This window comes from Protopterus annectens, chromosome 13.part0 (genome assembly GCF_019279795.1).
Source record: "Protopterus annectens isolate FY-2018-M chromosome 13.part0, PAN1.0, whole genome shotgun sequence".
NCBI classification, from domain to species: domain Eukaryota; kingdom Metazoa; phylum Chordata; order Ceratodontiformes; family Protopteridae; genus Protopterus; species Protopterus annectens.
The window spans coordinates 974,882,641-974,908,899 of record NC_056747.1 but is presented as its reverse complement, the minus strand read 5'-3'; the positions used below and the strand labels follow the sequence as shown (position 1 = coordinate 974,908,899).

Below are 26,259 nucleotides of genomic sequence, written 5' to 3'. Positions count from 1 at the left end.
TAGAGGGGGGGTATGCGTAAAGAAGAGCGGAAGGCCAAGCATGCACCAGAGCGTCTCTCGGAGAATCCCCTGGAGGGGGGATTAGAGCGAAAAAACTGTCGCACTTGGCATTTAAAGAGGAGGCAAAGAGATTGCAACAGGGAGTCCCCCACTGTGCGAAGATACGTTTCGCTACTTGAGAATTGAGACACCACTCGTACAGGGAGAGAATGGTGCGACTGAGCTTGTCCGCTAGGATGTTGGTCCGACCCGGAATATGCGTTGCGATGAGAAAGCGGTTGGTGGAGATCGCCCATTCCCACACTCTCATGGCTTCTCGGCATAAAGGGTAAGACCTGGTTCCCCCCTGTTTGTTGATGTACCAGACCACCGACATGTTGTCTGATTGAATCGCAATTGGTCCCAGGGGAAGGAGGGCCTGAAGTGCTTGCAACGCCAAGAGCACCGCCCTCATTTCCAGAACATTGATATGCAGGGAGGTCTCTGAATCGCTCCACGTGCCTTGGACCATCCAGCCCGCAAAATGCCCCCCCCCACCCGAGGCGAGAAGCGTCCGTGGTCACCGTGGCGAGAGGGGGAGATGCACAAAAGGGGCGGTCCCTGTGGAGGTCCGGAGAATGGAGCCACCACAAGAGAGACCGCTTGCAAGCCTTGCTGATTGCAATGGGATGATACAGGGGGAGGGAGAGAAATGACCATTGCACCTGAAGTGTCCATTGAAGCACCCGCATGTTGAAGCAGGCGTGCGGAAGAGTAATCGCTGCCGCCATAGACCCTAGCGCCCTCAGGACCAATTCCACAGGTGTTGAGCTGGAGTGAAGGATGGCCCGCACCTGGAGTCGCAGATTCCGAACCCTGTCGGTTGTGAGAAAGGCTCTTAAATTTCTCGTGTCTAACCTGGCTCCTATAAATTCTATTGTTTGAGTAGGGACCAGGTTGGACTTCTCTATGTTTACCGTGATGCCTAGCTTGGGAGCTAGACGAAGGAAGGAGTCTCTTGCCAAAGAGAGTAGATGCCTTGTTGGGGCAGTGAGAAGCCAGTCGTCTAGGTACGGAAACACCTGCACCCCCTGAAGCCTCAGGTGGACCGCAACCACTGCTAACACTTTGGTGAACACCCTGGGGACTGTGGTGAGACACTAAGGGAAGGACCCTGAACTGGTAGTGACTGGCTCCCAGCCGGAAGCGAAGAAACCTCCTGAATCGTCTGTCCATCCGAATGTGGTAGTACGCATCCTTGAGGTCTATAGAGCACATCCAGTGATTCTCCCCTAGAAGGGGGAGGATGGACTGCAAAGTGACCATCCGGAACTTCTCTTTGGGAAATGACAGGTTCAACAGGGACAGGTCTAGAATGGGTCTTAGGTCCCCCGTCTTTTTTGGCACTAAAAAGAACCTGGAGTAGAACCCTGATCCGATCTGGTCTGGGGGGATGGGCTGGATGGCTCTTTTTCTCAGCAGATGGCCAATTTCTGCTGAAGCGGCCTCCCTCTGATTGGGTGGAACATCGGGGAGGATTTGTAACTTTGGGACATGAAGAAAGGGGATCTTGTAACCTCTGGATATAATCCGGAGTACCCAGCGGTCCGATGTAATGGACTCCCATGCCGCTAGGTGCTCCGGCGTCCCCGACTGCCTCCGGAGTGGAGCAGTCGGGCAACCCCTCAGGGTTGCTGCGTAGGCCGTTCAGAGAAGGGTTCTCTGGACCCAAAGTTCCTGGGAGCCCCTCTGCCCCTAGGGCGGCGTCCTCCCTGTCCTCCTCTGCCGCGGAAGGACTGGTTGTCCGGAGCGGGTTGGGAATGCTGTGACTTCTGGAACCACATCTTCTTCTGGCCCTTTTGGTTCCTAGAGTAGGACCTCTGGGGCACAGAGAAGCGGACTCCGACGGCAGACAGCGTCTTCCCGTCCTTCTCGCTCTGAACCAAGCGATCGAGAACAGTCTTGACAAAAAGGGCAGAACCGTCAAAGGGGGCGTTCGCGAATGACGCCTTGAAGGGCTCCGTAAAATCGCAGTGGCGGAGCCAGGCCTGCCGTCTTGTGACTAGGCCCGCTCCCGCAGCACTAGCGGCTCCCTCGTTAGCGTGGGAAAGTAACCGCATAGAGGTGTTAGTCACAGAACGAAGAGTGGCCATACGGGTGGAGTGCATAAGTTTGTCCTCCTCTGATATGGACTCTGGGGGGGGATGCAGCGTATTCCTTGATAAGATCGCGCTGCATCCTAATGACGTGTGCCAAATAGTTGAGTGCCCTCACTGAGAAGGTCGCTGAACTAAAGATTCGCTTCCCCAAACGGTCCATCATCTGAGACTCCTTGCTCGGGGGATGGACTGAGGGACTCTCCTGGGCGAGTTCCCTCTTAGTGGCTGCTGCCGACAACATGGCATCTACCGGGGGTCCCTTGCTCCAGTGGGCACAGTCAGCAGGGGGGCTAAGGATCCTGTCGGCCTCTTAGGGATTGGCTCCACGGTGTCCGGGTCCTTCCACGCCCTGGTGGTAATAAGGTCCACCAGGGGGTCGGCAGGAGGGGACACCCAAGAGGTAGACGGGCCCGCTTCAAATGCCTCCAAGAACACTGACTCGTCCGAGGAAGACTTTGGGGCAGACCACCCACCTCTAATCCGTAACATTTCCATGATGTCTCCGAAGAAGACATCCTCAGGGGGTGATCTTGGGGAGCCTTCCCCTTCCTCCAAGTCAGTGTCTTCGGTCAAAGACTCAGGGGAGTCTATGTGCCTCCTTTTACACGAATGCTTGCGAGGTGCTTACTCGGGGTGGCTGTCAGAGGAGCCCTCACCAGCAATGTCCAGAACCACAGGAACTGCTTGGGGCAGTGAAGCGGGCTGTCCCAGTGGCCGGGTGATGGAAGCCTGGCCCAGAGCAGATGGAGTGCGGGACGGAGCCGAAGCAAGGGCCGGGGGTCTGGATGCCCTCAACAGAGCCCTCTCCACTACATCAAAAGCCGAGGGGGAGCCAGCCTCGACAACAGGATCCGAAAGTCGGCTCCCCCTCGGATCCGATGAGCGGATCGGAGCCGGCGCCGAGCCCCTCGGATCCGAGGGACTAGTGCGCTCAGACAAGGACAGCGCCGAAGGCACACTGAGTCCCTCGGATCCGAAGCTCGGGCCAAAGCTCCGAGAGGTCGGATCCGACAGACTCGAGGGCAGGGTCGGATCCGAAGTACCCAGTACTGTCGGCGCCGACTCACCCGCGGCTCCGAGGCTGCCCGGCTCCGAGCGCTCCAAACCCGGGTAGCGGGTCGGAGAAGGAGCAATGGGCTTAAAAAAGGGGGTTGAGCTCCCCCCCAGAGGGGGGGGGGGAGGCAGGAGCACTCCCATCTGCATCTGGGCCTGGATGAACCTTCGCATCATCCGGTCCAGATCAGCATTGGAGAGGCTGTAAGTAGACCTCGACGAGGCTACCGAGGTAGGCCTTGAGTGCCGCCTCGATAGCCTCGAAGGAGGTCGGGTCTCCTCATCCTCAGGCTCCGGTGAAAAGCATGGGGACCGGAGCCAAGGAGGGGGAGAGCCAGCAGCCAGAGAGGCCAGAGGAGAAGCCCGCTTAGCCGGCAGGGCCAAAACGGAGGTCTCGGCCCGCCGCTTGTGGTGCTTCTCTCTCCGGTCCTTTTTCCTGGCTTCCCTCTCCTCTGACCCTTTGGCGGGAGTTTGAATCCCGGGTGGAGGAGGGGGAGCAGGCAAGGCAGGGACTGCCGAAGCAGTGACCACCAAGGGGGTGGGGGCCGAAGCAGAGTCCGGGGGCAAGAGTCCCGCCAAGACCAGCTTCGACCTCCGCTCCTTCAATGCCCTGGGGTTGAACCCTGCACAGATTGAACACCCTGAAGTGAGGTGTTCAACCCCAAGGCATCGAACGCACTGAGTGTGGCCATCAGCAGGGGAAAGCTTATGGCCACACTCGGAGCTGTTTGAAAAAACAGCCTTTGGGGCCTCAGACATCACTATTTTTTTTTTTTTTTTTTTTTTTAAAATAGTAACAATAAACTAAAACACTCACACAAAGGCCCCCCCAAAAAAAAAAAACACACACGCACACACACCAACTACGAACCAGCGAGGGGAGGGTAAAAACTATATTAAATTAACCCAAAAAAGATATAAACAGAAGGGAAACCTATAACTTTCACTCAAATTTAAAGTTTTAAAAATTTTAAAACCCTTTAATAAAGAATACTATAACTTAGCTTTTGGAGCTCTGACGACCCAGCCTTTACCATGCGCGGCAAACTAGATTTGAGATCATGTAGGGAGAGCAGGGCATTATGGGTGAGGGGAGGAGCTAGGAGCTCAGATCCATAGCTGGATAAACCATGCCGGTTCGGATCCGATATCGGATCCATACCCACAGGTTGCCGACAAATGAATTCTCCTACTTTAGATCAAAGGGTTACTCAACCTTCCTTCTCTGGAAAAAAAAAGCTATCTGCTAGAAAACTTCTGTTTAAAATGTCAAGTACTAAAGATAAATACTGATGTGTACTGAATCTGATAAATCCTCAAATCAAAAATGTGGAGTTAGGATAACTGGATGTCAATGAGGTGACTATTCAAGGATAACAGTGTAAGTGCCCAACAGGAAAATAACAGCAATATTCAGAAAGACTGCCCATATTTACATACTATAGTTATGCCTGTTTCCTGTTCAAAGTCCTCCCTTGTCATGACTATCCGGGCCACATTCAGTTAGGTGGGCAAGGTTTGGATATAGTAAATCAGCTTCAGTCAAAAAACTATTGCACTTTATTTGGTACTGGTAGCACGTGGGGCTGCAACACTGAATAGATGCATATACTTAAACCCATTTTACTATAACTCAAGTTAAATTCTTAGGTAAATTTGATTTGGTTTTCTTAACTAGGCAAAACAGAAAAATAGCAAGATCATAAGGTGTCCTGTGCAGTTCCCCAAACTGGTGCCACCACATTCAAAGGTGAGGACAAATAAGAGAAGACATCTACACTACTATAACTGTAGCAGATTGCTACAGTTACTACTGCACACTTCTGTTTTGACTGTAAATGCAGTATCAGCTTCATATATTGTACTGGTGTACCATATGCCCCTGCTGATCGCATCTCACTAACAACATGCGCCCAGGGCAGCCATCTCCTTGCCCCCCCCCCATTTAAAGCGCTTGGTAAAACTTATACCATAGATATACAAGGGGTAATTATCTGAAATATTGGGACACCATGCTTTAGTGAGTCCCATAATATGGCAACTGAATGGCCTGAAAAAAAGGACTTACATATACCAAAGTGGCCATTTCTCAGAATATTCCCTTTTCTCCAGGGTATGGCGATCTCAGAGTTGGTATATGGAAGTTCAGGGGATATGCAGACGGGTTTGCCCCATGCAAAAATGGAGTGTAAACTTACAGGCTGAATCTAAAAAAGGTCCATGGTGATCAGTGCTCTACACCAGTAGATAAAACAAATGTTTGACATTCACTCTTCTACTACATTTTCACCCCCTCCAGTATGTCAGCACTCGACATTACAAGTGCCAACATTCAAAAAGAGTCTCAAGGACTTTATAATCCATTTACTTATACATCACAAAGCCAACTGCTAAAGCTAACACTATTTCTAATGTGGCAGAAAATACTGGAATTCAAAAGTGTATTTCTTAAATATCAGTGATGTGTCAACCCAGTTACAGGTGGCAAAAAATGGAAAGAACTCATTTAATTTTTTCCCTCTAAAGACAAACGGGGCTGATGTAATCAGTTACTCACCAATAAAACCCATACTTCTTCCAAGAACAAAAATACCATTGAGAGCTCCAATATCAATGTACTCATCAGCTTCTTCCCTAAAAAGCAAATAAGCAAAAAAAAAAAAAAAAAGTTTACAAAACAATGAATGGTCTGGACACACCTCAGCAAGTAAGTATTGTGTATTAATGACAATGCAGTATGGGGCAGCAACTTCTCCAATCATGTTTGCAGGGACTGCTGCCACAAAGAAAAAGCAAAATTCCTGAAAAGCATACAACATAAACACATGATTTATAAAGTTAGGTCAATGGAAAAACAAGAACATATGAGTCTTAATGTAATAATATCACTAACATCAGTGTTGCATTTATGCTTCTCAAAATGTTCAAATAATTATTGCAAACAGTTTCTGAATAAATGAGCTTCATAATATTAGTGGGCCTAATAAATAAAAATTAAGGAACTTACCATAACAGAATTGCATAAAGTTCATTCACACTAAACCTTCAGAGTAATCCTTTACACAAAGACTGCTTGACAAGGCCTCCAAACCACATGTTGCAAAATTTACTGGACGTTGCTGTTTTTCTCTGGTCCTGGACTAAGTGAAAGCTCCAGAGGACATAACTCTAATAACTCTACAGTATCATCCAAGTGTTGAAAGGAACCAAAGAGAAGAAAAAAAAAGCTGCGGGCTTGATACATGGTTAGTTACTATAGACAGACCTCTTCTTACTGATCAGTCATTACTGAAACCCCCATAACTTTACCTATGTCACAGTCAAAAGCTCCATCAGCAGTCACTAGCCAATTCACCTTGGTGGCTGTCTTATACACTGCAACCTTGATTACTGTGGCCCAAAAGAAGACATGGAACATGAAAAGATGTGCAACTTATAACATACTGCAACAGTGTTCACTCCTGACTACGATGTATCAGCAGAGTATGCAATCCAAGGTGGTGATGTGGAAAAAGGCTGTGGGTGTAAAGACACCCCTGGAAAAAAGCAACTTATGGGATGCCAAAATGCATTCTACATATGTGGTTCAGCAAATATAAATACAATTGAGAGTCACTGAAAAGGGTAGTGCTTAGAAACTTGACTACCCTCACTTTCATTGACAAAAGAATGAAATAACTGTTAGCATCACCTGAATTATGTCAAAGTACAGAAGCAGTCTATGAACTATACAAGATGAAAGGGACATTCCCTCTTGACTTATATGAAGTGGAAAACTGGTAAATGGACTCAAATTTAAAAAATTGATTCCACAGCTGCATTAGGCATAAAGGAAAGGTTAGCCCTTAAACTTTTCATTGTGAAAGTGAGCTAAGGAGGGCAATTAACTCAGAAATCCTTTGGTAGATGTGACAGACACTAGAAGCAAGATTTCCAGAAGGGAATTTAAGTTCTGTTAGAGCTGCTGGCTCAGAAGAGGGAACAACCAACTTATCCAACAAAGTCAATTTTTCAAGGGAGAACCACATCTTGGGGGGGGGGGGGGGGGTTAAATAAAAAAGCCTCTCAAAAAATGATTTTAAAAGAAGCCTGAAAAATCTCAAATCTTTGTTGCTTGCAATTCAACAGAGTAATTATGGCCCGATGGAAAAAATCTCCCAGACGTACTTCATAATCTGGGGGACTGATGCTGAAAATGGGTCCAAGTTGTACTCTGCTCACTAGACAGAAAAAGTGCAGCTGTGTAAAATCTTACCATAACAGTAGATGTCCTTCTCTTCACTGTTGCAGCATTCTTTACAATAGAGATTCCCTGCCAGGGCAGCCTGACGGCCAGCCAGCATACCAAAGCCTTGGGTTGTAATGCCACTCGTATGCTCCCCAAACCCAGCAGAGGGCATAAAGGTGACATACAGACATACCATCCTCAGAACTGAAAAGCCCCAGGAGGAATGACAGTCCAAAGAAAAAAGAGGGAACGTACATCCAGAAGGAGAAAGAAAATCGGGAGGAGGGAAGGTGCGAATACTGCAACAGTAAAGAGAAGGGCATACAACAGTTGTGTAAGAACTTACCATAACCTTAGCTGTCCTTCTCTTCCATGTTGCAGTATTCATCACAGTAGGGAGTTTGCTGCCTGCAGCACCGGACATCCGGCCAGTATACCAAAGTCTTTGGAGCAGGGGGGTATGTGTGATGTCTCCGGTCAGAGCCATAAACTGACATAGGCCATAAAGGTGATGTCTGCACGTACCCCCTTCAGAATGGACTGCTGCATACCATAGTACCCCTGAAGGTGAAATAAGAGCTAAAAGGAAGTCCCTTCAGACTGACAGGAGGACCAGACTATAGGGTATTTTACCACCTGTGCCTGCTGCTCAGGATAAGTAGCGGTAGGCCTGTGATCCCACCAGTAGTTAGCAAGAATGGAAGGCAAGGAAGGTGATGCAAGAGGGGGTAGGAAGGGAGGGTCTGAATACTGCAAGTTCTTGCACAACTGTTCTATGTTGTTCTATTCTCATGTTGCAGTATTCATCACAGTAGGGAAGAGTACCAAAGTTTTTAGGTATGAGCCTGGAAGGAGTCATGTGATCCCTGGTCGATGAGATCTTGTAAGATAGATTTGGCAAAACCAGCTGCAGCCCTTGAGGCTAAATCTAGCTTGTAATGCTTAGTAAAGGTACGAACTGAAGCCCAGGTAGCCGCTTCTAAGATGAAAGTGTAGTCTACCACCTTAAAAAAGGCAGCTGAGGAGGCATCTGCTCTGGTGGAGTGAGCATTAACATTGACAGATAACCTCTTCCCATGAATAGAATATAATGTGCAAATGGTCTTGGAGATCCATGAAGAAATGGTTTGTTTGGAGACTGGCTTCACCAGAGCTCTAGTCTGGAAGGAAATGAACAGCTGGTCAGATTTTCTAATAGGTATGGATTTATCTAAGTAATACCAAAGTTGTCTGTGGACATCTAATGAATGGAGTGTCCTTTCTGAGGTTTGGGGTAGAAAACAGGTAGGTTAATGGTCTGATTGATTGAGAGCTCATTAACCACCTTGGGCATGAAGGAAGGATTAGTCCTTAGACAGACTCTGTCATTATGGAAAGTGAGGTAAGGAGGGGTGGCCAACAGGGCCTGAATTTCTGATACCCACCTGGTGGACATGAGGCCCACACTAGCAGGGCTGTTTTCCATGTGCATAGCTTATGGGATGTTGAGTGTGCTGGCTCAAAAGGTGGCAAGTTTAGTTTTTCAAGTACAAAATTTAAGTCCCAAGGCGGTAGTTTTTCAAGTAGAAAATTTAAGTCCCAAGGTGGAGGTACAGGTTTGCAGGGGGAGTCTGATATGGAGTACTCCTTTCAGGAATAGCTTGACCTCCAACCTTGATGATAAAGGAGGGATCAAAGGCAAACACGCAGAGATGGCAGACAAATGGGCCTTAACTGAAGAATATGTTAATCTTGAATGAAGGAGCTCACACAAGTAAGAAAGGACCATAGGTATAGGAATGTTCAGAGGGTTCTGGTTTTTCTTCTGACACCTCCTGAAGAATCTTTTCCATTTTGACACAATTTCTCCTGGTACTAGGCTTTCTGGCCTCCTGCAGAACACGGAGTACGTCCTCTGAGTATAGGTGTTTGAACGGGATTAGAACCCTATCACCCATAAGGTCAGTTTGAGATTGGTCACCTGAGGGTGCACTAGGGATCCCCTGTCCTGTGCAAGTCTAATGAGTGGGGGTTAACTTGTGATGACTGCCCTTGACTAAAAGACAGAGAAGGGTAAACCAATGCTGTCTTGGCCAAAAGTGGGTCACCAGCAGGATTTTTGGATTATCCCTCTGAATTTTCATGATGACCTTCTGAATTAGTGTGAAGGGGGAAGGCATAGAGGTACATCCTTGCCCAAAAAGAGAAAGCATCCACTTTCCATGCTTGGGGATGTAGATCCCTTGTGCAAAACCGGGGCATCTGTCTGTTTTGGCAGGAGGCTAACAGATCTGCTTGCGGAATTACCCCAACTGTGGATAAAGATCTAGGAATACCTCTTTGTGAAGCATCCATTCTTGAGAGGGTGCTGAAGTTCTGCTGACAGTATCTGCCATAACACACTCTGTGGAAGGGATGTACACTGCCAGCAGGTGAATATGCAGTGATGATGCTAGGTTCCAGATCTGAGTGGCTAGACTGCAAAGAGGGTAGGATCTCGTCCCCCCCTGTTTATGTATCACAGGACAGTCATACTGTCTCACTTCAGGGTTCCTGGGGTGTAAGGCTAGTTTGAACGTTTGTAGGGCTAGAAGTACTGCCCTCATTTCCTTGAAGTTGATATGGTCTCTGTCTTAGTGTGGACCATTTTCCCTGCATAGTGAATTCTTTTTGGTTATGCAGTAGCACTGCTTCCCCCATCCCATGTCTGAGGCGTCTATATTTTACACAAAACTGTACTATGTCCTTCTATATCCCTGTTGCAGTACCATTTAAAATAGGGAGAATATAAACGGTCAGGAAGAAAGCTGGGAGGAGGAAGGCCCAATACAGCTCTGAAGAAAGCCATGCAGGACAGCCCTGGTAAATCTATCCCTAGAAACAACATCCAACTTAAAGTGTTTGGTAAAAGTATGCACAGAAGTCCAAGTAGCTGTCTCAAGAATGGAATTAGTATCCAAATCTTTGAAAAAAAGCACCATGAGAGGCCACATCCCTGGTAGAATGAGGCTCAACAGAAGAAAGAAGGGTTTTCCCATGAAAGGAGTTAACAAAAGGAAATGGCTTTAGATATCCAAGAAAAAATGTTTTGCTTAGAAACAGCCACATCTAAAGACCTAGGATGAAAAGAAACAAAATGCTGCTCTTGGACTCATTTATGGCTTTAGTTTTATCCAAATATCTGAGTTGTCTATGCAAATCCAAAGTGTGAAGAACCTTCTCACAAGCAGACCGCGGAGAAGGGAAAAAAGCGTGCAAATGAATAGACTGATTAAGAGACAACTCATTAACTACCTTGGGCATAAAAGAAGGATTAGTATGAACAGACACCCTTGTCCTTGTAAAAAAGGGAGAAACAGCCATAATGGCCTGCAGCTTAGACACCCACCTGGCTGAAATAAGAGCCAAAGGAAGAACAGTCTTCCAAGAACAATGCTGTAAGGAAGATGAAGCGGCAGACTCAAAAGAAGCCAGAGTCAATTTTTCCAGGACAAAATTAAGGTTCCAGGAAGGAGGAATAAGCTTTCTAGGAGGCCTAATACGAAGGATGCCTTTAAGAAATTGTTTGACCTCAAATCTAGAAGCTACAGGGGGAGTCAAAGTCAGACAAGGAGAAATGGCAGATGGGTAAGCTTTAACAGAAGGGTATGCCAACCCAGCATTGAGCAAGTCACACAAATAAGAGAGAATCAAAGGAACTTCCAAAGAAAGTTGATCCAGGTTATGAGAAAAACACCAAACAGAAAATCTTTCATTTGGATAAAAACGATTTTCTGGTAGGGGGTTTCTTGACCTCCTGCAAAACCCGAAACACGTCCTCAGAAAAAAAGGTGCTTAAAAGGGATCATAACCCTATCCCCCACAGTGCCACCTGAAGAGTGGACAAGTGTGGATGGATGAGAGACCCCTTGTCTTGTGTGGGTAGGTCTACCCTGTGAGGTAACTTGTGATGATTCCCCTTGGCTAAATGCAGAAGAGGGAACCAATGCTGTCGGGGCCGAAAAGGAGTTACCAACAAGATTTTGGGAGCATCCTGTTCTAACTTGAACAGGACATGTGGTATGAGAGGAAGGGGAGGGAAGGCATAAAGAACCATCCCTCTCTAGGAAAGAGAGAAGGTGTCCACCTTCCAAGCCAGAGGACATGAGACTCTAGCGCAAAACAGAGGAAGCTGTCTGTTCAGAGGGGAGGCAAGAAGATATATTTCAGAAGTACTCTACTGGTGGACACTGTCTAGAAACATATATCTATGAAGCATCCACTCGTGAGTTTACGTTATGGACCTGCTCAGAAAATCTGCCACAAAGTTCCGATCTGAAGAAATATAAATAGCCTGAAAAGTCACCTGATACTGGACAGCTAGATCCTAAACCTGAAGATCTAGTCTGCACAAGAGATAAGACCTTGTCCCCTCTTGCTTGTTGACGAACCACATCACTGTAGTATTGTCTATGAAGATTTTGAGAGGCCATGGTAGAAAAAGAGAACGAAAGGCCTGAAGGGCTATGAGAAGTGCTCTCATCTAGGACACTGACAGGTCCCTTTTGAAGAAGAGATTAAAGGTCCTGTACTTTCAGAGGACTGAAGGAGGCCCCCCCACCATGCATCTGAAGCATCTGAACATAGTTTCTGAGCAGGAACTAAAAGCTAAAAAGGCAGCCTTGGGTTGAGGAACAACTGACAAATCTACCACTGAAGTTTCAGTTTGAGGCATGGGAGAAGAGGAATCAGAAAATCCAAAGGATGAGTGCTGAAGCCAGAATAACTTTAGGCACCAATAGAGCTTTCTCATATGAAGCTTGGCCAAAGGAAACCTAGAAAGGAAAGAAGATGTATCCCACAGCTCTGAGAAACTCTCTGGCCATAACTGAGTCCACAGAAAGAAGGGATTGAAAGAATGCAATCAAGAGTTAAAGCCTTGGGAGGAGGCAGAGACACCAGTACTAGAAAAGTCTGGAGCCTGCATCAAAGAAACACGTGATCTTGAGGAGGAGTTAGGAATGATTTTTGGAAATTCGCTGTAAATCCTAGGCTTTGCAGGAGATGAACAGCAAAGTGAAGATACTGAAGCAAAGTCTTTGGACAGGAAGCCTGAATGAGCAGGTCATCCAGATAAGGAAAGTTCAGAATTCCCCTCAACCTGCAAAAAGCAATCACAGGAGTGAGGCATTTGGTGAAGACCCCTGGGGCAATAGAGAGGCCAAAGGGCCAAGCAGAGAACTGAAAATGCAAGGAAAAAACAAAAACACAAAAATCCTGAAAAGGGAATGAATAAAGATATGGAGATAGTCTTAAAATCTAGAGAAACTAGGAAAGCCGGAGAAAGAAGAGGAGGAAACACGGTTTGAAGGGATAACATCTAAAAACAAGGAACCTTCAAAAAGGTGTTGAGCTGACAGAGGTACAGAAAGGGTCTCCAGGTGCCTTCTTTCCTGGGAACCAGAAACATTCTGGAGTAAATCCCTTCCTTTTTTGAGGAGCTAGAAAGTACAGTTGTGTACACTTACCATAAATGTAGACGTTTGAGTGTATTTACTGCTGCAGTCATCACACTTGGGTTATCTGCTGCAGGTAGCCCTCAGTCGGCCCAAATACCAGAGTCTTGGGATTTCTGCGTCGGATGCTGTCACCTCTTCCATGACGGCAGGTCGTCAGGGGGTATAAAACATGCAGCCAATGCCATTACATCAGTTTTTCTTGCCCCAGATGTCAGGAGCTCCCAAAATAGGAAGCAATTACATGGTGTGGCACACCTCCAGTAAAAAGTAAATACCACTGCCATAAGATATGGTCAAAAAGAGGATAGGTAGAAAGTATAGAAGACAGGGGGCTGGAGGGAGGGTAACCAGGACTGCAACAGTGAATACACTCGAATATCTACATTTATGGCAAGTGTACACAACTGCACTATGTTTTTCATGTTTCACTGTTGCAGTCATCACACTTGGGTTGATACCCAAAGCTGAGGAAGGGTGGAGGCAGTCAACAAGTATTGGGGCTGGCTAGCAGGCCTTGTAAGACTGTTGTAGCAAATCCAGCTCTGGATTTAGAAAAGACAGGCAAGTGGTAATGCTTGGTGAAGGTGTGTACTGAACTCCAGGTAGCAGCTTCCAGGATGGCCCTGGTAGGGACACCCCTTAGAAATGCTGTAGAGGTTGAGGTAGCCCTAGTGGAATGGGTTCTGAGCCCCTGTGGGGGTAGGTTTTCCATGGTGCTTGTAGCAGAAATGGATGCAGTGTGCTATCCATTTGGAGATGGTTTGCTTTGAAATGGCCTTTCTTTCTGCCCCTGTAGCAAAGCCGGCTAGCAGCTGGTCAGATTTTCTGAACGGTTTAGTCCTGTCAAGGTAGAACCTAAGCTGTCTGTGCACATCCAAGGAGTGCAGGATCCTTTCCCCTTTATTCTGAGGATTAGGAAAAAAGGTTGGTAAATGGATGGATTGGTTTAAAGCCACAATGGATACCACCTTGGGCATAAATGATGGGTTAAGTCCTGAGGAAAACCCTGTCCGCATAGAAGATAATGAAGGGTTCCCACAGCCATACTCAGACACTCTTCTTGCTGAAGTAATGGCTAGAAGTAAGGCTGCTTTCCAAGAGAGGAATTTTAACTCTGCTGTAGCAGCAGGCTCAAAAGAGGGAAGCATGAGCTTCTCTGGTACAAAGTTAAAGTCCCAGGTATGAGTGGGAGCTCTCCTGGGGGGGTCTTAAATTGTTAGCTCCTCTCAGGAACTGTTTGACCAGAGGGTGAGAGAAGAGGGGTGGCTCAGTATTGTTATGAGCTGAGATGGCAGAGGCATGAATCTTAATGGATGAAAAAGATAGGCCTTTGTGGAGCAACTTTGCTAGATAGCCTAGGATTTGAAGTAAGATGGGCACGGCTGAGTCCTTTCCCTGAGACTGGCTCCAAGAACAGTATCTTTTTCCACTTTTATGAAAAGGATTTCCTAATACTAGGCCTCCTGGCCTCAGGGATGACATCCAGCACCTGTTTGCTGAGGGTTGCTGGTGATGTATTCAGGGAATAAGCCAGGCTTCTAGGTTCAGGGTTTGCAGCGGAGGATGCAAAATCTAGCCTTCCTGCTGGGACAGCAGACAGGGGGTCTGATGCAGGTACCAGGGTGGCACTGTTGTCAGACTGCATAAAAGTGGGTACCAATGCTGGCACAGCCAGTCTGGTGCAATAAGGATTGTCCTGGGCCTGTCCTGTTTGATCTTGAGTAGTACTTTCGAGAGGAGGTGCAGAAGGGGAAGGCATAGATCGAGTGGTTTTCCCATGTAAAGAATAGGGCATCCACTTTCCATGCTTGGCTGTGGGGAGTTCGGGTGCAAAATTTGCTCAATTGATGGCTCTGGGGGGAAGCAAAGAGGTCCACCTCTGGTGTCCCCCACCTGTGGATTAGAAGCTTGAATGAATTGGGTTCCAGTTTCCACTCGTGTAGGTCCATTAGATTTCTGCTTGTCATCTGTTGTCGTCTGCCAGTGAATTTTGTTTGCCTGGCAGGAATTGAGCTTGCAGGTGAACTTGGTTGCTCAAGGCGGTCTTCCACTGAGCCATGGCTAACCTGCAGAGTGGGTAGGAATGAGTTCCCCCCTGCTTATTTATGTACCACATGACTGTGGTGTTGTCTGTCTTTATCAAGAGATGTCCTGGAAGGATAAGGTATTTGAAGGACGTCAGTGCATTCTGTACAGCTAACATTTCTTTCTGATTGATATGCAGGTGCATTTGTCCTGGGCTCAATTTGCCTTGAATGCATTTGCCTGCCATGTGAGCCCCGCATGCATAGTCTGATGCATCTGTTGTCAGGGTCTGGGAGGCAGGGGGTTGAGTGAAAGGGAGTCCCTTGTTGTGGTTGCAGGCCTCTGCCCACCAAAGGAACTCTGTCCTTAGGCAAGGAATGATCGGATTCACTGTTTCCAAGTCCTGAGAATGTTGACACCAGAGACTTTTTAAGTACCACTGAAGTTTCCTCATATGCAGTCTTGCATATGGAATTAGGAGAATGCATGTGGTCATGAACCCTTGAGCTTGCAGTATTTTTCTTGCAGATAGCTGGGTTTGGGTGGCCAATAGTTTGAAGTAATTTGTCAAATAAACCTGCTTTTCTGGACTGAGAAATGCCATCTGGGAAGTTGTATTCAAGCTTGCTCCCAGGAATACAATTTCTTGGCTGGGTACTAGATGTGATTTCTTTTCATTGATGGTATACCCTGGAGAAGTTAGGAGTCTCTTTACAAATGTCAGGTGCTGAAGTAGCAATTCCTGACTGTCTGCCTGAATCAAGCAATCGTCCAAGTATGGGTAAATCTGAATGTTTCTCTGCCTGCAGTATGCAATGGCTGGAGCCAGACACTTTATGAATACCCTGGGCAGAGTAGATAAGCCAAAGGAAAGTGCAGAGAACTGATAGTGCATAGAGCCTGCCCTGAAAAGTAGATATTTCCTGCAAGATTCCATTATGGGGATGTGCAGATAAGCTTCTTTTAAGTCGAGGGTGACCAGACAGGAGTCCTTGGCTAGCATAGGCATCAGCTGTTGGAGTGTAAGCATTTTGAACTTTGGTACCACCAGGAAGGTGTTGAGAATCGACATATCCAGGATAGGATGCCAAGAGTTTTCTTTACTGGGCACCAGGAACAGTCTGGAGTAGAAACCCTGTCCCCTTTGCTCTGTTGGAACAGGTTGTATAGCCCTAATACTGAGAAGAGAAAGTACTTGCTTTTGGGCCTCTGCCCACTGGTTTGGGGGAAAGTCTGGCAATCCGCTTGGGTTTGGCAGTGAATGGAAGTAGAATCTGTATCCCTGGGATACAAAGTTTAAGACCCAACGGCATTGGGTAATGTATTCCCATTTTTTTTGCATGCAGGGTGAGTTTTCTTCCTAGGGGTGCAAGTACTTGGGCATGGCTGGGAAGGATGCAGGAGAAGTCATTGTGAACTTTTTCCATAAGAGGGTGGCTTACCACTCCCTGTTTTTGAGGTGGGAGCACTCCATTGTTTAGAACTGTGCATACCAGAGACTGTAATCTTTGTGGTTTGTTGCCCCTGGGTTCGGACTGAGAAGGCCTGGGAGAGACTGGAAAGGACTAGTTTTTCTAAGGCCAATGCCTACTGAATCTACGTGGCTGTACCTGTAAGAAATATTTAATAGTTTGCATAGATTTAGCTTTTTCCTCCATCTTTTTAAGAACTACTTCTGCTTTTTACAAAACTTTCTTGATTTAATGAAGCATCTAGTAATTTTGCTTTGACATGGTGTGGCAAGATTGGCTCCTTCGGCCAAGCATGCTTTCTCAGAACAGACCCAGTGACAGCAGCCCTGCAAGATGCTTCTAAGGCATCAAAACCACACTGCAAAGTATGTTTACCAACTTGGTTTGCAGAATGCATTAACTATTGTAAATATTTTCTGCACAATCAGGAATCTACAACATTTTTTGTTTAATTAGTTCCATAATATGCTGCTGGTACTTCAACATGTGAAACTGGCAATTTAAAGCCCGGGTGGCAAGAGTTGCAGAGGTGTATACCTTCTTAGCCCATCTGTCTAAAGCCCTAGAATCCCTGTCTGAAGGAGTAGGGTTTTTGGCTGTAGTAGCCTTAATACCTTTAGGTCCCTGGGAAATGGTCTCTGGATCTGCAGTAGGATTTTTAAAGAGAAATTTGTGCGAGTCAGGTACTCTGTAATACCTGTCAGGCTTTCTAGGAGTTGGGAGGTAAGGTATCAGGGTAGGACTTGATTCCATGAAGACATCATCTACAATATTCAGGAGAGGGGGGTATAGCTAGAGGTTTGTGCTGAGGCAAGTCTAAAAATTCCCCGAGTCCCTTTTTTGACTGAGGGTAGTCCTAGTATTCCCAGCGGAAATGCTCTCTTAGGACATGCAAGGTTTCACCGAAAGAAAAGTCCTCTGGAGGGGAGGCAGATGGAATGGAATCTTCTGCATCTGAATCCTCATAGGTGGATAAGGGTATGTCCTGGTAATCAGAGGGGTCAGAGTTATCGGACTCGTGGTCTGTACAGTCAAAAGGAAAAATCAATTCTTTGTCTTTTAGAGGAGGAAGGCTGGCTTCCCCTAATTAAAGTAATAAGGTCTTCAGCCATTCTAAGCATTTGCTTCTGAGGCATGGGAGCTTGAGAATGCACTTTGTTCGTCGGTTTCCTAGGTGTAGTGCGAAATTTGGGCCTGAGAAATTCCGTAGTTTTAGTCAAAAACGAAGTAGTCAGTTTAATATAAACATCAGAAAGCTTGAACACACCCTCAGAAGCTGGTACCTGCACAGCGGCTCCGGACCCATCCAAGGTAGAGACATCCACAAGTTTCACAGTCGAAGAAGCATCTTGTGGCATACTGGACTCCGAATGGGTCTCAGTAGAGGCCTGCGAATCTGTAGAAGCGGGCATCAGGGGCTACAAAAGTGCCTCACTGAGTACCGGTGGACTGACGACTAGCTTAACAGAAGCGTCGTCGGCAGTTTTGGACCTATGCGGTCCGTCTCTGCGTTTATCCTTACTTTTTTCGGAAGACCGGTAGTCGGAAGGCTTAAAGCCATTTTGGAATATGCAGAATTAAAGTGAAAGAATTTAGCGACAAAGATAGCCTGGCGATGAATAGTTCGGGCATTAAACAAGGCACAAAACCAACAACGAGAAACGTCGTGGTCTGGGCCTAAACAGGTGACGCAGTAAGAATGAAAATCTCTATGCGGTATTTGCTTTCCAAGGTCAAGACAATTGTTAACTTTTTCTGACACCGGTTAGATGAAGAACAAAGGATCCCCAACGGGGTACTTAGCTTTAGAAGACTTCAGGTTTGAAAGTCAAAAAATGAAAATTTCAGGTAGCATCCGACCGGCACTTGTGAACTGCTTCTGCTTCGGGCTCCCGCGCGGCAAGTAAAGCTGATGTAATGGCATCGGCTGCATGTTTTATACCCCCGATGACCTGACGTCATGGAAGAGGCGACAGCATCCGACGCAGAAATCCCAAGACTCTGGTATTCGGGCCGACTGAGTGTTACCTGCAGGCAGATAACCCAAGTGTGATGACTGCAACAGTGAAACATGAAGAACATCTTCTAGAATTGTTCAGTGAGACAAAAGGCTCTGAAGAATTTCTGAAAGAAAAAAAAAGGCAGCTGTTTCTGGGGAGGCTTAGGAATGCCCAAAAAGGGGAAGGAAGAAATTTCCAAACATGTAGTACCCATGATGTATGATTGATAGAAACCAAGAATCTCGAGTGATCTTTAACCAAATTGGAAGGGATGGGCAAAGACGAAGAGAAGGAGGAACGTGACTGAGGAGAGAGGAACAAGGATAGTCAGAATCCAGCTTGTCTGGAAAAGGAGGCTTCTGAGCTGTAAGAGTTTGAGAAGAATTAGCAGCAGGAGCCCTTCTACCACCATTTTTACCTTTGGGAGGAGGGCGAGACTGTCTTCAGACAAAGACAGGTTTAATAGGGTAATTCCTCTGAAACTTGGGAACAGACGAAAACAAAAATGTTTCAATTCCTGCAAAGCCTTACCCTTTTCCTGAAGGGACTTACAAAACTCAGCAGCAGCTCCAGAGAGACTTTATTTTATTTATTTAACATTTGTTTACTGGGAAAGTCTGACTGGGGCACAGCCAATTTTCAGCGAAGGCACAGGGGAAATGCTCCAGCCGCATGTCTTTGGAATGTGGGAGGAAACAAGAGTGCCTGGAGAAAACCCACAAATGCAGGAGGACATGCAGACTCCACACAGAAGGTACTACAGCAGAGAATCGAACCAGAGAACCTCTTGCTGTGTGGCAACAACGCTAACTGCTGCACCACTGCGCACCCAATCTTTATTATCTAGAGGAGCATCCATCAGCTTAGCCTTAATTTCATCATCAGGCAAAGGCTGAAGACGAAGCCAGAATACCTCATTTGCACAGAACCAAAAGCAGCTTCTCTAGATGAGGCATCATCCTCATCATAACTGCATTTAATAGAATAGTGAGCTACTTGCGATGATGACCCTAGTAAAGAAAGAGCTGAAGTTTCCCTTCAGAATCAGGAAAGATCTGAAATAACCTGACAAGCTTGAGAGATAGAAGAGGCAAAACACATCTGGTCACGGGTGTCTGGTAAGTCACAGCCCTAAAGGCCAGGGTGACAGCAGTATATACTTTCTTACCCAACCTTTCCATAGTTCTACAGTCCTTGTCAGAGTGAAGCAGTTCTGTACAAGGTAACAGCTTAGACGGCTTATCAGAAGCAACAGAAATAACAGAACGGTCATCAGAGAGGTACTTGTAGAGGAATTTGCAAATCCTCAGGCATCTTATAAAACTTATCAAGTTTCTTAGCAGCAGGATGCTTTGTGTCAGGAGCCAGACAGGCTGCAGAAAAAGTTTGTAACAAGGCAGCAAGAAAAGGAGAGACAGCATTGAGCTTGGGAGACCCCACTTGAAGGAGTTCATAATACCCTTGCTGGACATCTGAGACTTGGGTACAGTACCATTTAAACTCCATCATACAGGGAAACTATCAGCAAAAGAATCTTCTCAAAAGGAGTATCAGGACTAGTAAATTCCTCCTCTTCAGAACTGTAGTCCAAGGGAGAGGGAATCTGGGAAGAATAGGTCAAGGATTAATCATCAGAATCCACATCCTCATCAGACATAACCTGCTCCCTAGGTCTCTTAAGAGGAGTAGAAGACCAAGGGGGAGTAGGAACAGAGACCCCCCTGAGGGGGTTTCAAAGCCATAAGGGCATTAAACAGACCCTGTGTGAAATCCTGCCGTTCATATAGAGGATCCTTGGGAGCAGGAGAAAGATGCTTAGTTTTCTACTTCTTTTTCAAAAGGACATCAGCCCTAAAGATCTTAGGTGGCTCGGACCCCTGATGACACTAGGTGTAGTGGGAATCTCCTCTCTAACATGAATTTGCACTCTTAGGCCCATTGGAAATAATCAGCTGCAGTTCCTCCTAAACATCTGAAACAGATGTCTGCAGAGTCTCCAGAGATGTGTGAAAAGCTGGATCAAGGCCGGCTTCCAAAACTGCTGCTGCAGAGGAATCTGAGTGAAATACCAGGCAGTCCTACGGGCTTTCATCAGCCTTAAGAGACAGATGCAGTGGAGGAGGTACAGCTGAAGAATCTGACCAAGTTTTCTTGGCCTTCTTTGTGGATGGCTGACCCTCAGGCCAGGATGGTTCCTCCATGGTACCCTTAGCCAACAGTTTAAGAAGCTGGATCTCTTACGTAAATGGCTAAAGAGGAGAGACAATTATGCAAGGTCTTTGGAACAAACACAAAGGACAAAATGTATGGTTGTGAAAATCACCTAAGCAAAACAAATTGCTCATGACAGTTCTTATGGGGACTATGTCTCCCACACTGGTATTTCCCCTTTCTGGATGACATAAAACCAACAACCACAAAAATAAAAACACAAGAAGAAGAAGGGGGAAGGAGACTGGGCACATTTGAAAAACAGCTTGGTAACCAGAAGATGAATGAGCATTCAGAATGGTGATTGAAGATGGTGTTGAGACTGGTGGCAAAGAAGTTCTGAGGATGGTATGTCTGTACATCACCTATATAAGCCTTTTGGTTTAAGCACTTGGGCTTCAGACCAGTTGTTTTACATTAAGAAGGTTTGTGGGTCTGCACTGTTGTGGCAGGACAGGTAGCTTACATCCTTCTAAGTTGGGAACTGCTGACTGAAGGCTCAGTGTCTGTTATTCTAAAAGTGTATTAGTTCTGGTTTAAGCACTTGGACTTCAGGCCAGTTATTTTACATTAAGAAGGTTTGTGGTCTGCACTCTTGTGAGAGGAGATGCTGGACTCTGCCCTTCTGAGCTGAGAATTTCTGGTTGAAGGCTTATAGTGCCTGCATATTTGAACTGTTCTTACTGAACTTGGTGTGCCTTGCTTACTGTAGCAAAGACTAGGTCCAGGCCTGCTGAATCTAGCTTTGTTTGTATAACTTGAGCACTGATCCAGGCCTTCTTTTTGGAGAAGGTTCCCCTGCATCCCAGTGGCAAGAGTGTGCAGTTAGAACTTGTCTGATTGAAGACTACAGGAACAGGGCTCAGTTTTGAGCTTTTTTTTACTGGTTAATTGGGTAATTTATTTAAAAGCCTTTTCTGATTGCTTGTAGTCATCTAAAGTTGTTTTCAGTGTATTTTTTTATTGTTTTTGCCTTATCTTTTCAAAATTTTTTTTTTCTTTGTTTCCCACCTTTCTAAGCTAGTATAGTTCAGTTTTCAGGCTAGTGCTGAATTCAGGGCTGTGTTACAATTTTCTGAGTTGCCCATACCTTAATTGGATAGAGGGAGGTTTCTCTGTACACCTGTGAGAGAGGGAGCTTTGAGCCCAGAAGTTAGTAGTTTATAGGCCATTTTGGGCTAATATCTCTCTCTCTCTCTCATTTCCCTGCTGTAAACATCGCGTTTGCACGGTTTTGCACATCCGGGTAGTGCTGATTAGCTAAGGCTAAATTTATCCCGGCTCCACCAAGTCTCATCTTCAGTTTTTCCTTTGAAAGTAGTCTAACTCTCAACCTAAGCACTTAAAAAGCATCCTACAGTCCACCACTTGCTCAGACTTAATAACACGCACTAATATACCCCATCACTTGATTTCCCAGCAGGGCAAGGCTCATTATTTACCCCTCAACAACCAAGCGACTAAGCAGCTCACCCTACTATTCAGGCATGAGCAAAGGGCAATTTCAGGTATACTCTCCAGTCCAGCTGGTGAACCTGGGTATCCCGAGGCAATGTTACAACTGCCTCATGTACACAGACAACCTGCTCCTCCTATCACAAAACATTAACATATGCGAGAGATGCAATTATATAGCTAAATTGGAGGCTAAGCTCTCTCCACCCAAGACTGGAACAGGCAATCATGAGGAGAAGGTTAACACTTGCACCACACCTGCAGCCTCACATAGACATACTAAACCAGCACTGGCAAAAAATACACATAAATACACGAAATCATAATAAAAACCTGCAAAAGCATCACAGACCTCCAAAGTAGACACCCAAAAATCCTACACCTCCACTTACAAACCAGACAACACATAAAACACAAAATCAGTGTGCCGCACAATCACAGCCCTTAAGGCGAAAGAACATACCTAACACACTAGTAATAGGAGACTCTATAGTCAGGCACACTGACGTCCCACTCACTAGGCTGGACAAGGAGAAGGTTACTGTTAACTGCCTGTCGGGAGCCAGAATCCGCCACATAACACAAGCACTTAGGTCACTCCACAACAAGTACAAATATGACTCTGTCATTGTTCATGTTGGTGTGAATGCCCTGAGACATACCTTCCTGGACTACATGGAAAGAGGCATGGAAGAGCTCCCTGATCATGTAGCCCAGGCAGGTATGACCCTGACCCCGAGTAGCATCCTGCCCTCACCAAGAATGATACTGCAGTATAAAGAAAAAATTATCAATTTCAAAAACTGGCTAAGCTTCTGGTGTCATTCAAAGGGGATCCAGTGTTTGTCAGCCTGGGATGACATGCTCGACAAGCCTCGTTGCTTCGCAAGAGACGGCTTTCACCTGTCACCCCCTAGGCTTTCGAATACTGGCCATGGATCTTGCTGCTCCCATAGCGCCTTTTTTAGGCAAGGCTCAAAAGTCAAACCCACCTCCGTAAACAGCACAAATAAAAAAATGAGGGTTATGCTAATCAACGCCAGGAGTTTAAATCTCAAAATGCACGCACTTCAAGCACTCCTCAGTATGGAGAACATTGACATCTGTGCAGTAACTGAAACCTGGTTCAAGGCTCCACAGAGCACCCCAGCACTATCAGGCTACAACTCATACCACACATTTCGGCCACAGAACGTGGACCGAAACACAAAAGGAGGGGGGGGGGTGTATCCATATTCATCAAGGATACCTACACCTCCAGGTTTGTGGCGCAGCATACCACCTCCAAGATCATCCATGTGCAACTAACATCAGGCAAATCTGCAATGCAAATTGTGGCCTGCTACAGATCACCCTCCATGACCCAGGACCACCACTCCGCCTTGGAGACAATGGAAAACATGAAGGTCCTACCGAACACCCTGATATTGGGCGATTTCAATTACCCTACTGTTAACTGGGAAAACTACTCAAGTACAAACTCCCAGGTCCACAGCTTCCTGGAATTTATTAACTCAAATGCCCTGGATCAGCTGGTAAACTCCCCTACCAGAGGTGAAAACATACTGGACCTGGTCATCACCAACATGGGCGACAGGTGTTCCACACCAGAGGTCAACTCGACATTGGTTAGATCAGACCGTAACCTAATCACTCTGGATGTTCACACCACCACCTACAACCAAGGAAACCACAATGAAAAACTTTTCTATAGCAAACTTCACCTTACTTAAGACAGAGGTGGTAAGTTTCACAGCCCCCACGCTAAAGGATAACAGTGTCCAAGATGCAGGAACCTTTACAAATGCACTCTATGAGCACCTGCAAGGATGCATGGCTCGTGCCATCCCTATCAAAACCAAGACTCACTCCCCTAAGAGAAGGGAACCAGTCTGGTGGACCCCTGCCATAAACAGGCTATACAATAGGAAGAAACTAGTTCAGAAAAAAAGCAAATCCCAAGAAAAAAAGACATCCCTGATCAGTATCAGTAAGAAACTAAGGTCCCTCATAAAATCGTCCAAGGCTAACTTCGAAAGAAAAATAGCTAAGGATTCGAAAGATAACCACAAAGCCTTCTTTAGCTATGTCAAGAATCTAAGTGGCAACTCACATATATGCTCTGAGCTAGTGCAAAATAGCACAAAATATACTGAACCCACTGATATTGCCAACATCCTGGCAGATAGATTTCGTGCAAACTTCACCCCTCCACACCCCCAAAAGAACCCACAACAATACTGGAAAAGTGTAGTGTCCCGGAAATCACAGACGCACAGGTGAAAACAGCCCTTTCAAAAGCCAAAAGCACAGCATCAATGGGGCCAGATGGTGTCCAAGGCTGTGTCTTGCACGAACGACAGAACAAACTAACCCCCCACCTAAACACACTGTTCAACCTCAGCCTCTCCACAGGCTACGTGCCCACAGAATGATGCACAGCAATGGTTATTCTGCTCCACAATGGAGGGGTCACAACCGACCCTGGTAACTATCGCCCCATAAGCCTGACTAGCCTGGTCTGTAAGGCTATGGAGTGCATCATCATGGAACTCATTAACAAAGACTTTGAGAACCTCCAAACACTTGACCCGACCCAGTTCAGCTTTGTTAAGGGCAGATCATGCCTACTAAACCTGGCTGACTTCTTCGAGACAGTCACCAAGGCCATAGATGAGGGGAAGGTAATTCACAGAGCCTACCTTGACCTCGCCAAGGCTTTTGACACCATTCCCCACTCTGGAATTATAGAAAAACTCACCAGCCTGAACATAAACCCCTACGTCACGAGATGGGTTGCCAACTGGCTTACAGACAGAACTCACACGGTAAGAACAGCGGACTCCAGGTCAGACTCTAAACCAGTCACAAGTAGTATCCCACAAGGCTCGGTCCTGGGACCCTTACTGTTCGGCATGTACTTCTCAGAAGTACAGGCAAACACAGGAGGACTATGGCTAACCAAGTTCGTCGATGACTGTAAACTGGGAGCCATAATTGACTCTCCGGCTGACACGGACATTCTCCAATAGGGCCTTACTGAGACGGACACCTGATGTCAAAGTCATGGTCTCAAGCTAAATGCCAAAAAATGCATAGTCATTCCATTTGGGAAAAACAAAACACCCATGAATTACCACATAAGTGGCAGCCCCCTTAATACAGAAGAAGTAATACGAGATTTGGGGACCCAGGTAGATAGTACTCTCTCCTTTGACAATCATATTGCCAAAGTAGTTAGGAAATCCTTCTATGTAGCCCATCTAATTACTAAAGGGTTCGCATCTAGAAATAAAGAGGTTATAGTGCCCCTCTACTAGTCACTCATCAGACCCATCATAGAGGACAATGCCCCATTTGGGATGTACCTCATAAGACACTTCCAACAACTGGAAAGACCACGAAAGTACCTCACCAAAAGGATTACTGGGAAAAACTCCAGCTGCACTCAGTCGCATATCGCTTACTCAGAGGTGATCTCTGCCTAACTTACAAAGCCATGTCCAACACAGAATTGATGGACATGCTCCACCTAAAGAAATCCAAGTCACTGTGAGCCACTCGCTCTAGTGAGCTAAACCTCGCCACAACAATAAATAGAAATACGATATCTTTAGCGCCAATATTAAAACTTAGACCTGCCAAACTTTAAAAGCCCTTAACCCTGTGTGTGTGGTTCATTTTATTTCATTCAATTATTTATTTAATTATTACACATACACACTTTTGACACAAGAGGGAGTCCTAAGTCTTTTTTATAGTTCAACAGTTTACATTTTTTGTTTTATATTTCTTGTTAAAAAATTATGGTTTTAATATGTGACTTGCACAATATTTAGGGGAAATGCAATGTTTTAATGTAACTATGTATTTTAGTAGCTTATTACATATTCTAATTTTAAATAGAGCACTAGTTTACCATTAATTGTTTTTGGTTTCTTATTGGAGGTTGTAGGGACATAATTGTATTTAAACAGGCTGTGTGTGATGTTTTAGCCATCTGATGAAGTTGATGACGAAAACGGATATTGTGTGTTATGCGTTTATGCACATTTTCATTAAACAGAGATTTTACTACTGAGCATGCTTCCAACTTGGTTTGTGGTGATACAACAGTGGTTACTGGTCTCCTTTTCACCATCAATTTGTTTTTTTGGGTTACTAGTTTTGCTTTGCGGATTTTACCTTGTTGGACATGGC

At 45.9% G+C, this 26,259-nt stretch overlaps 1 protein-coding gene across 1 annotated transcript in view; it reads right to left on the bottom strand.

Annotated features, from left to right (window-relative positions):
• The window catches only part of ACLY (ATP citrate lyase), a gene marked incomplete at its 5' end in the record, with an annotated part of 1,378,630 nt that overhangs the window by 70,110 nt on the left and 1,282,261 nt on the right, over window positions 1-26,259 (bottom strand). Inside the window, 1 exon segment of the mRNA XM_044054761.1 lies at window positions 5,749-5,825. Coding sequence (XP_043910696.1) covers window positions 5,749-5,825 — 77 coding nt within the window.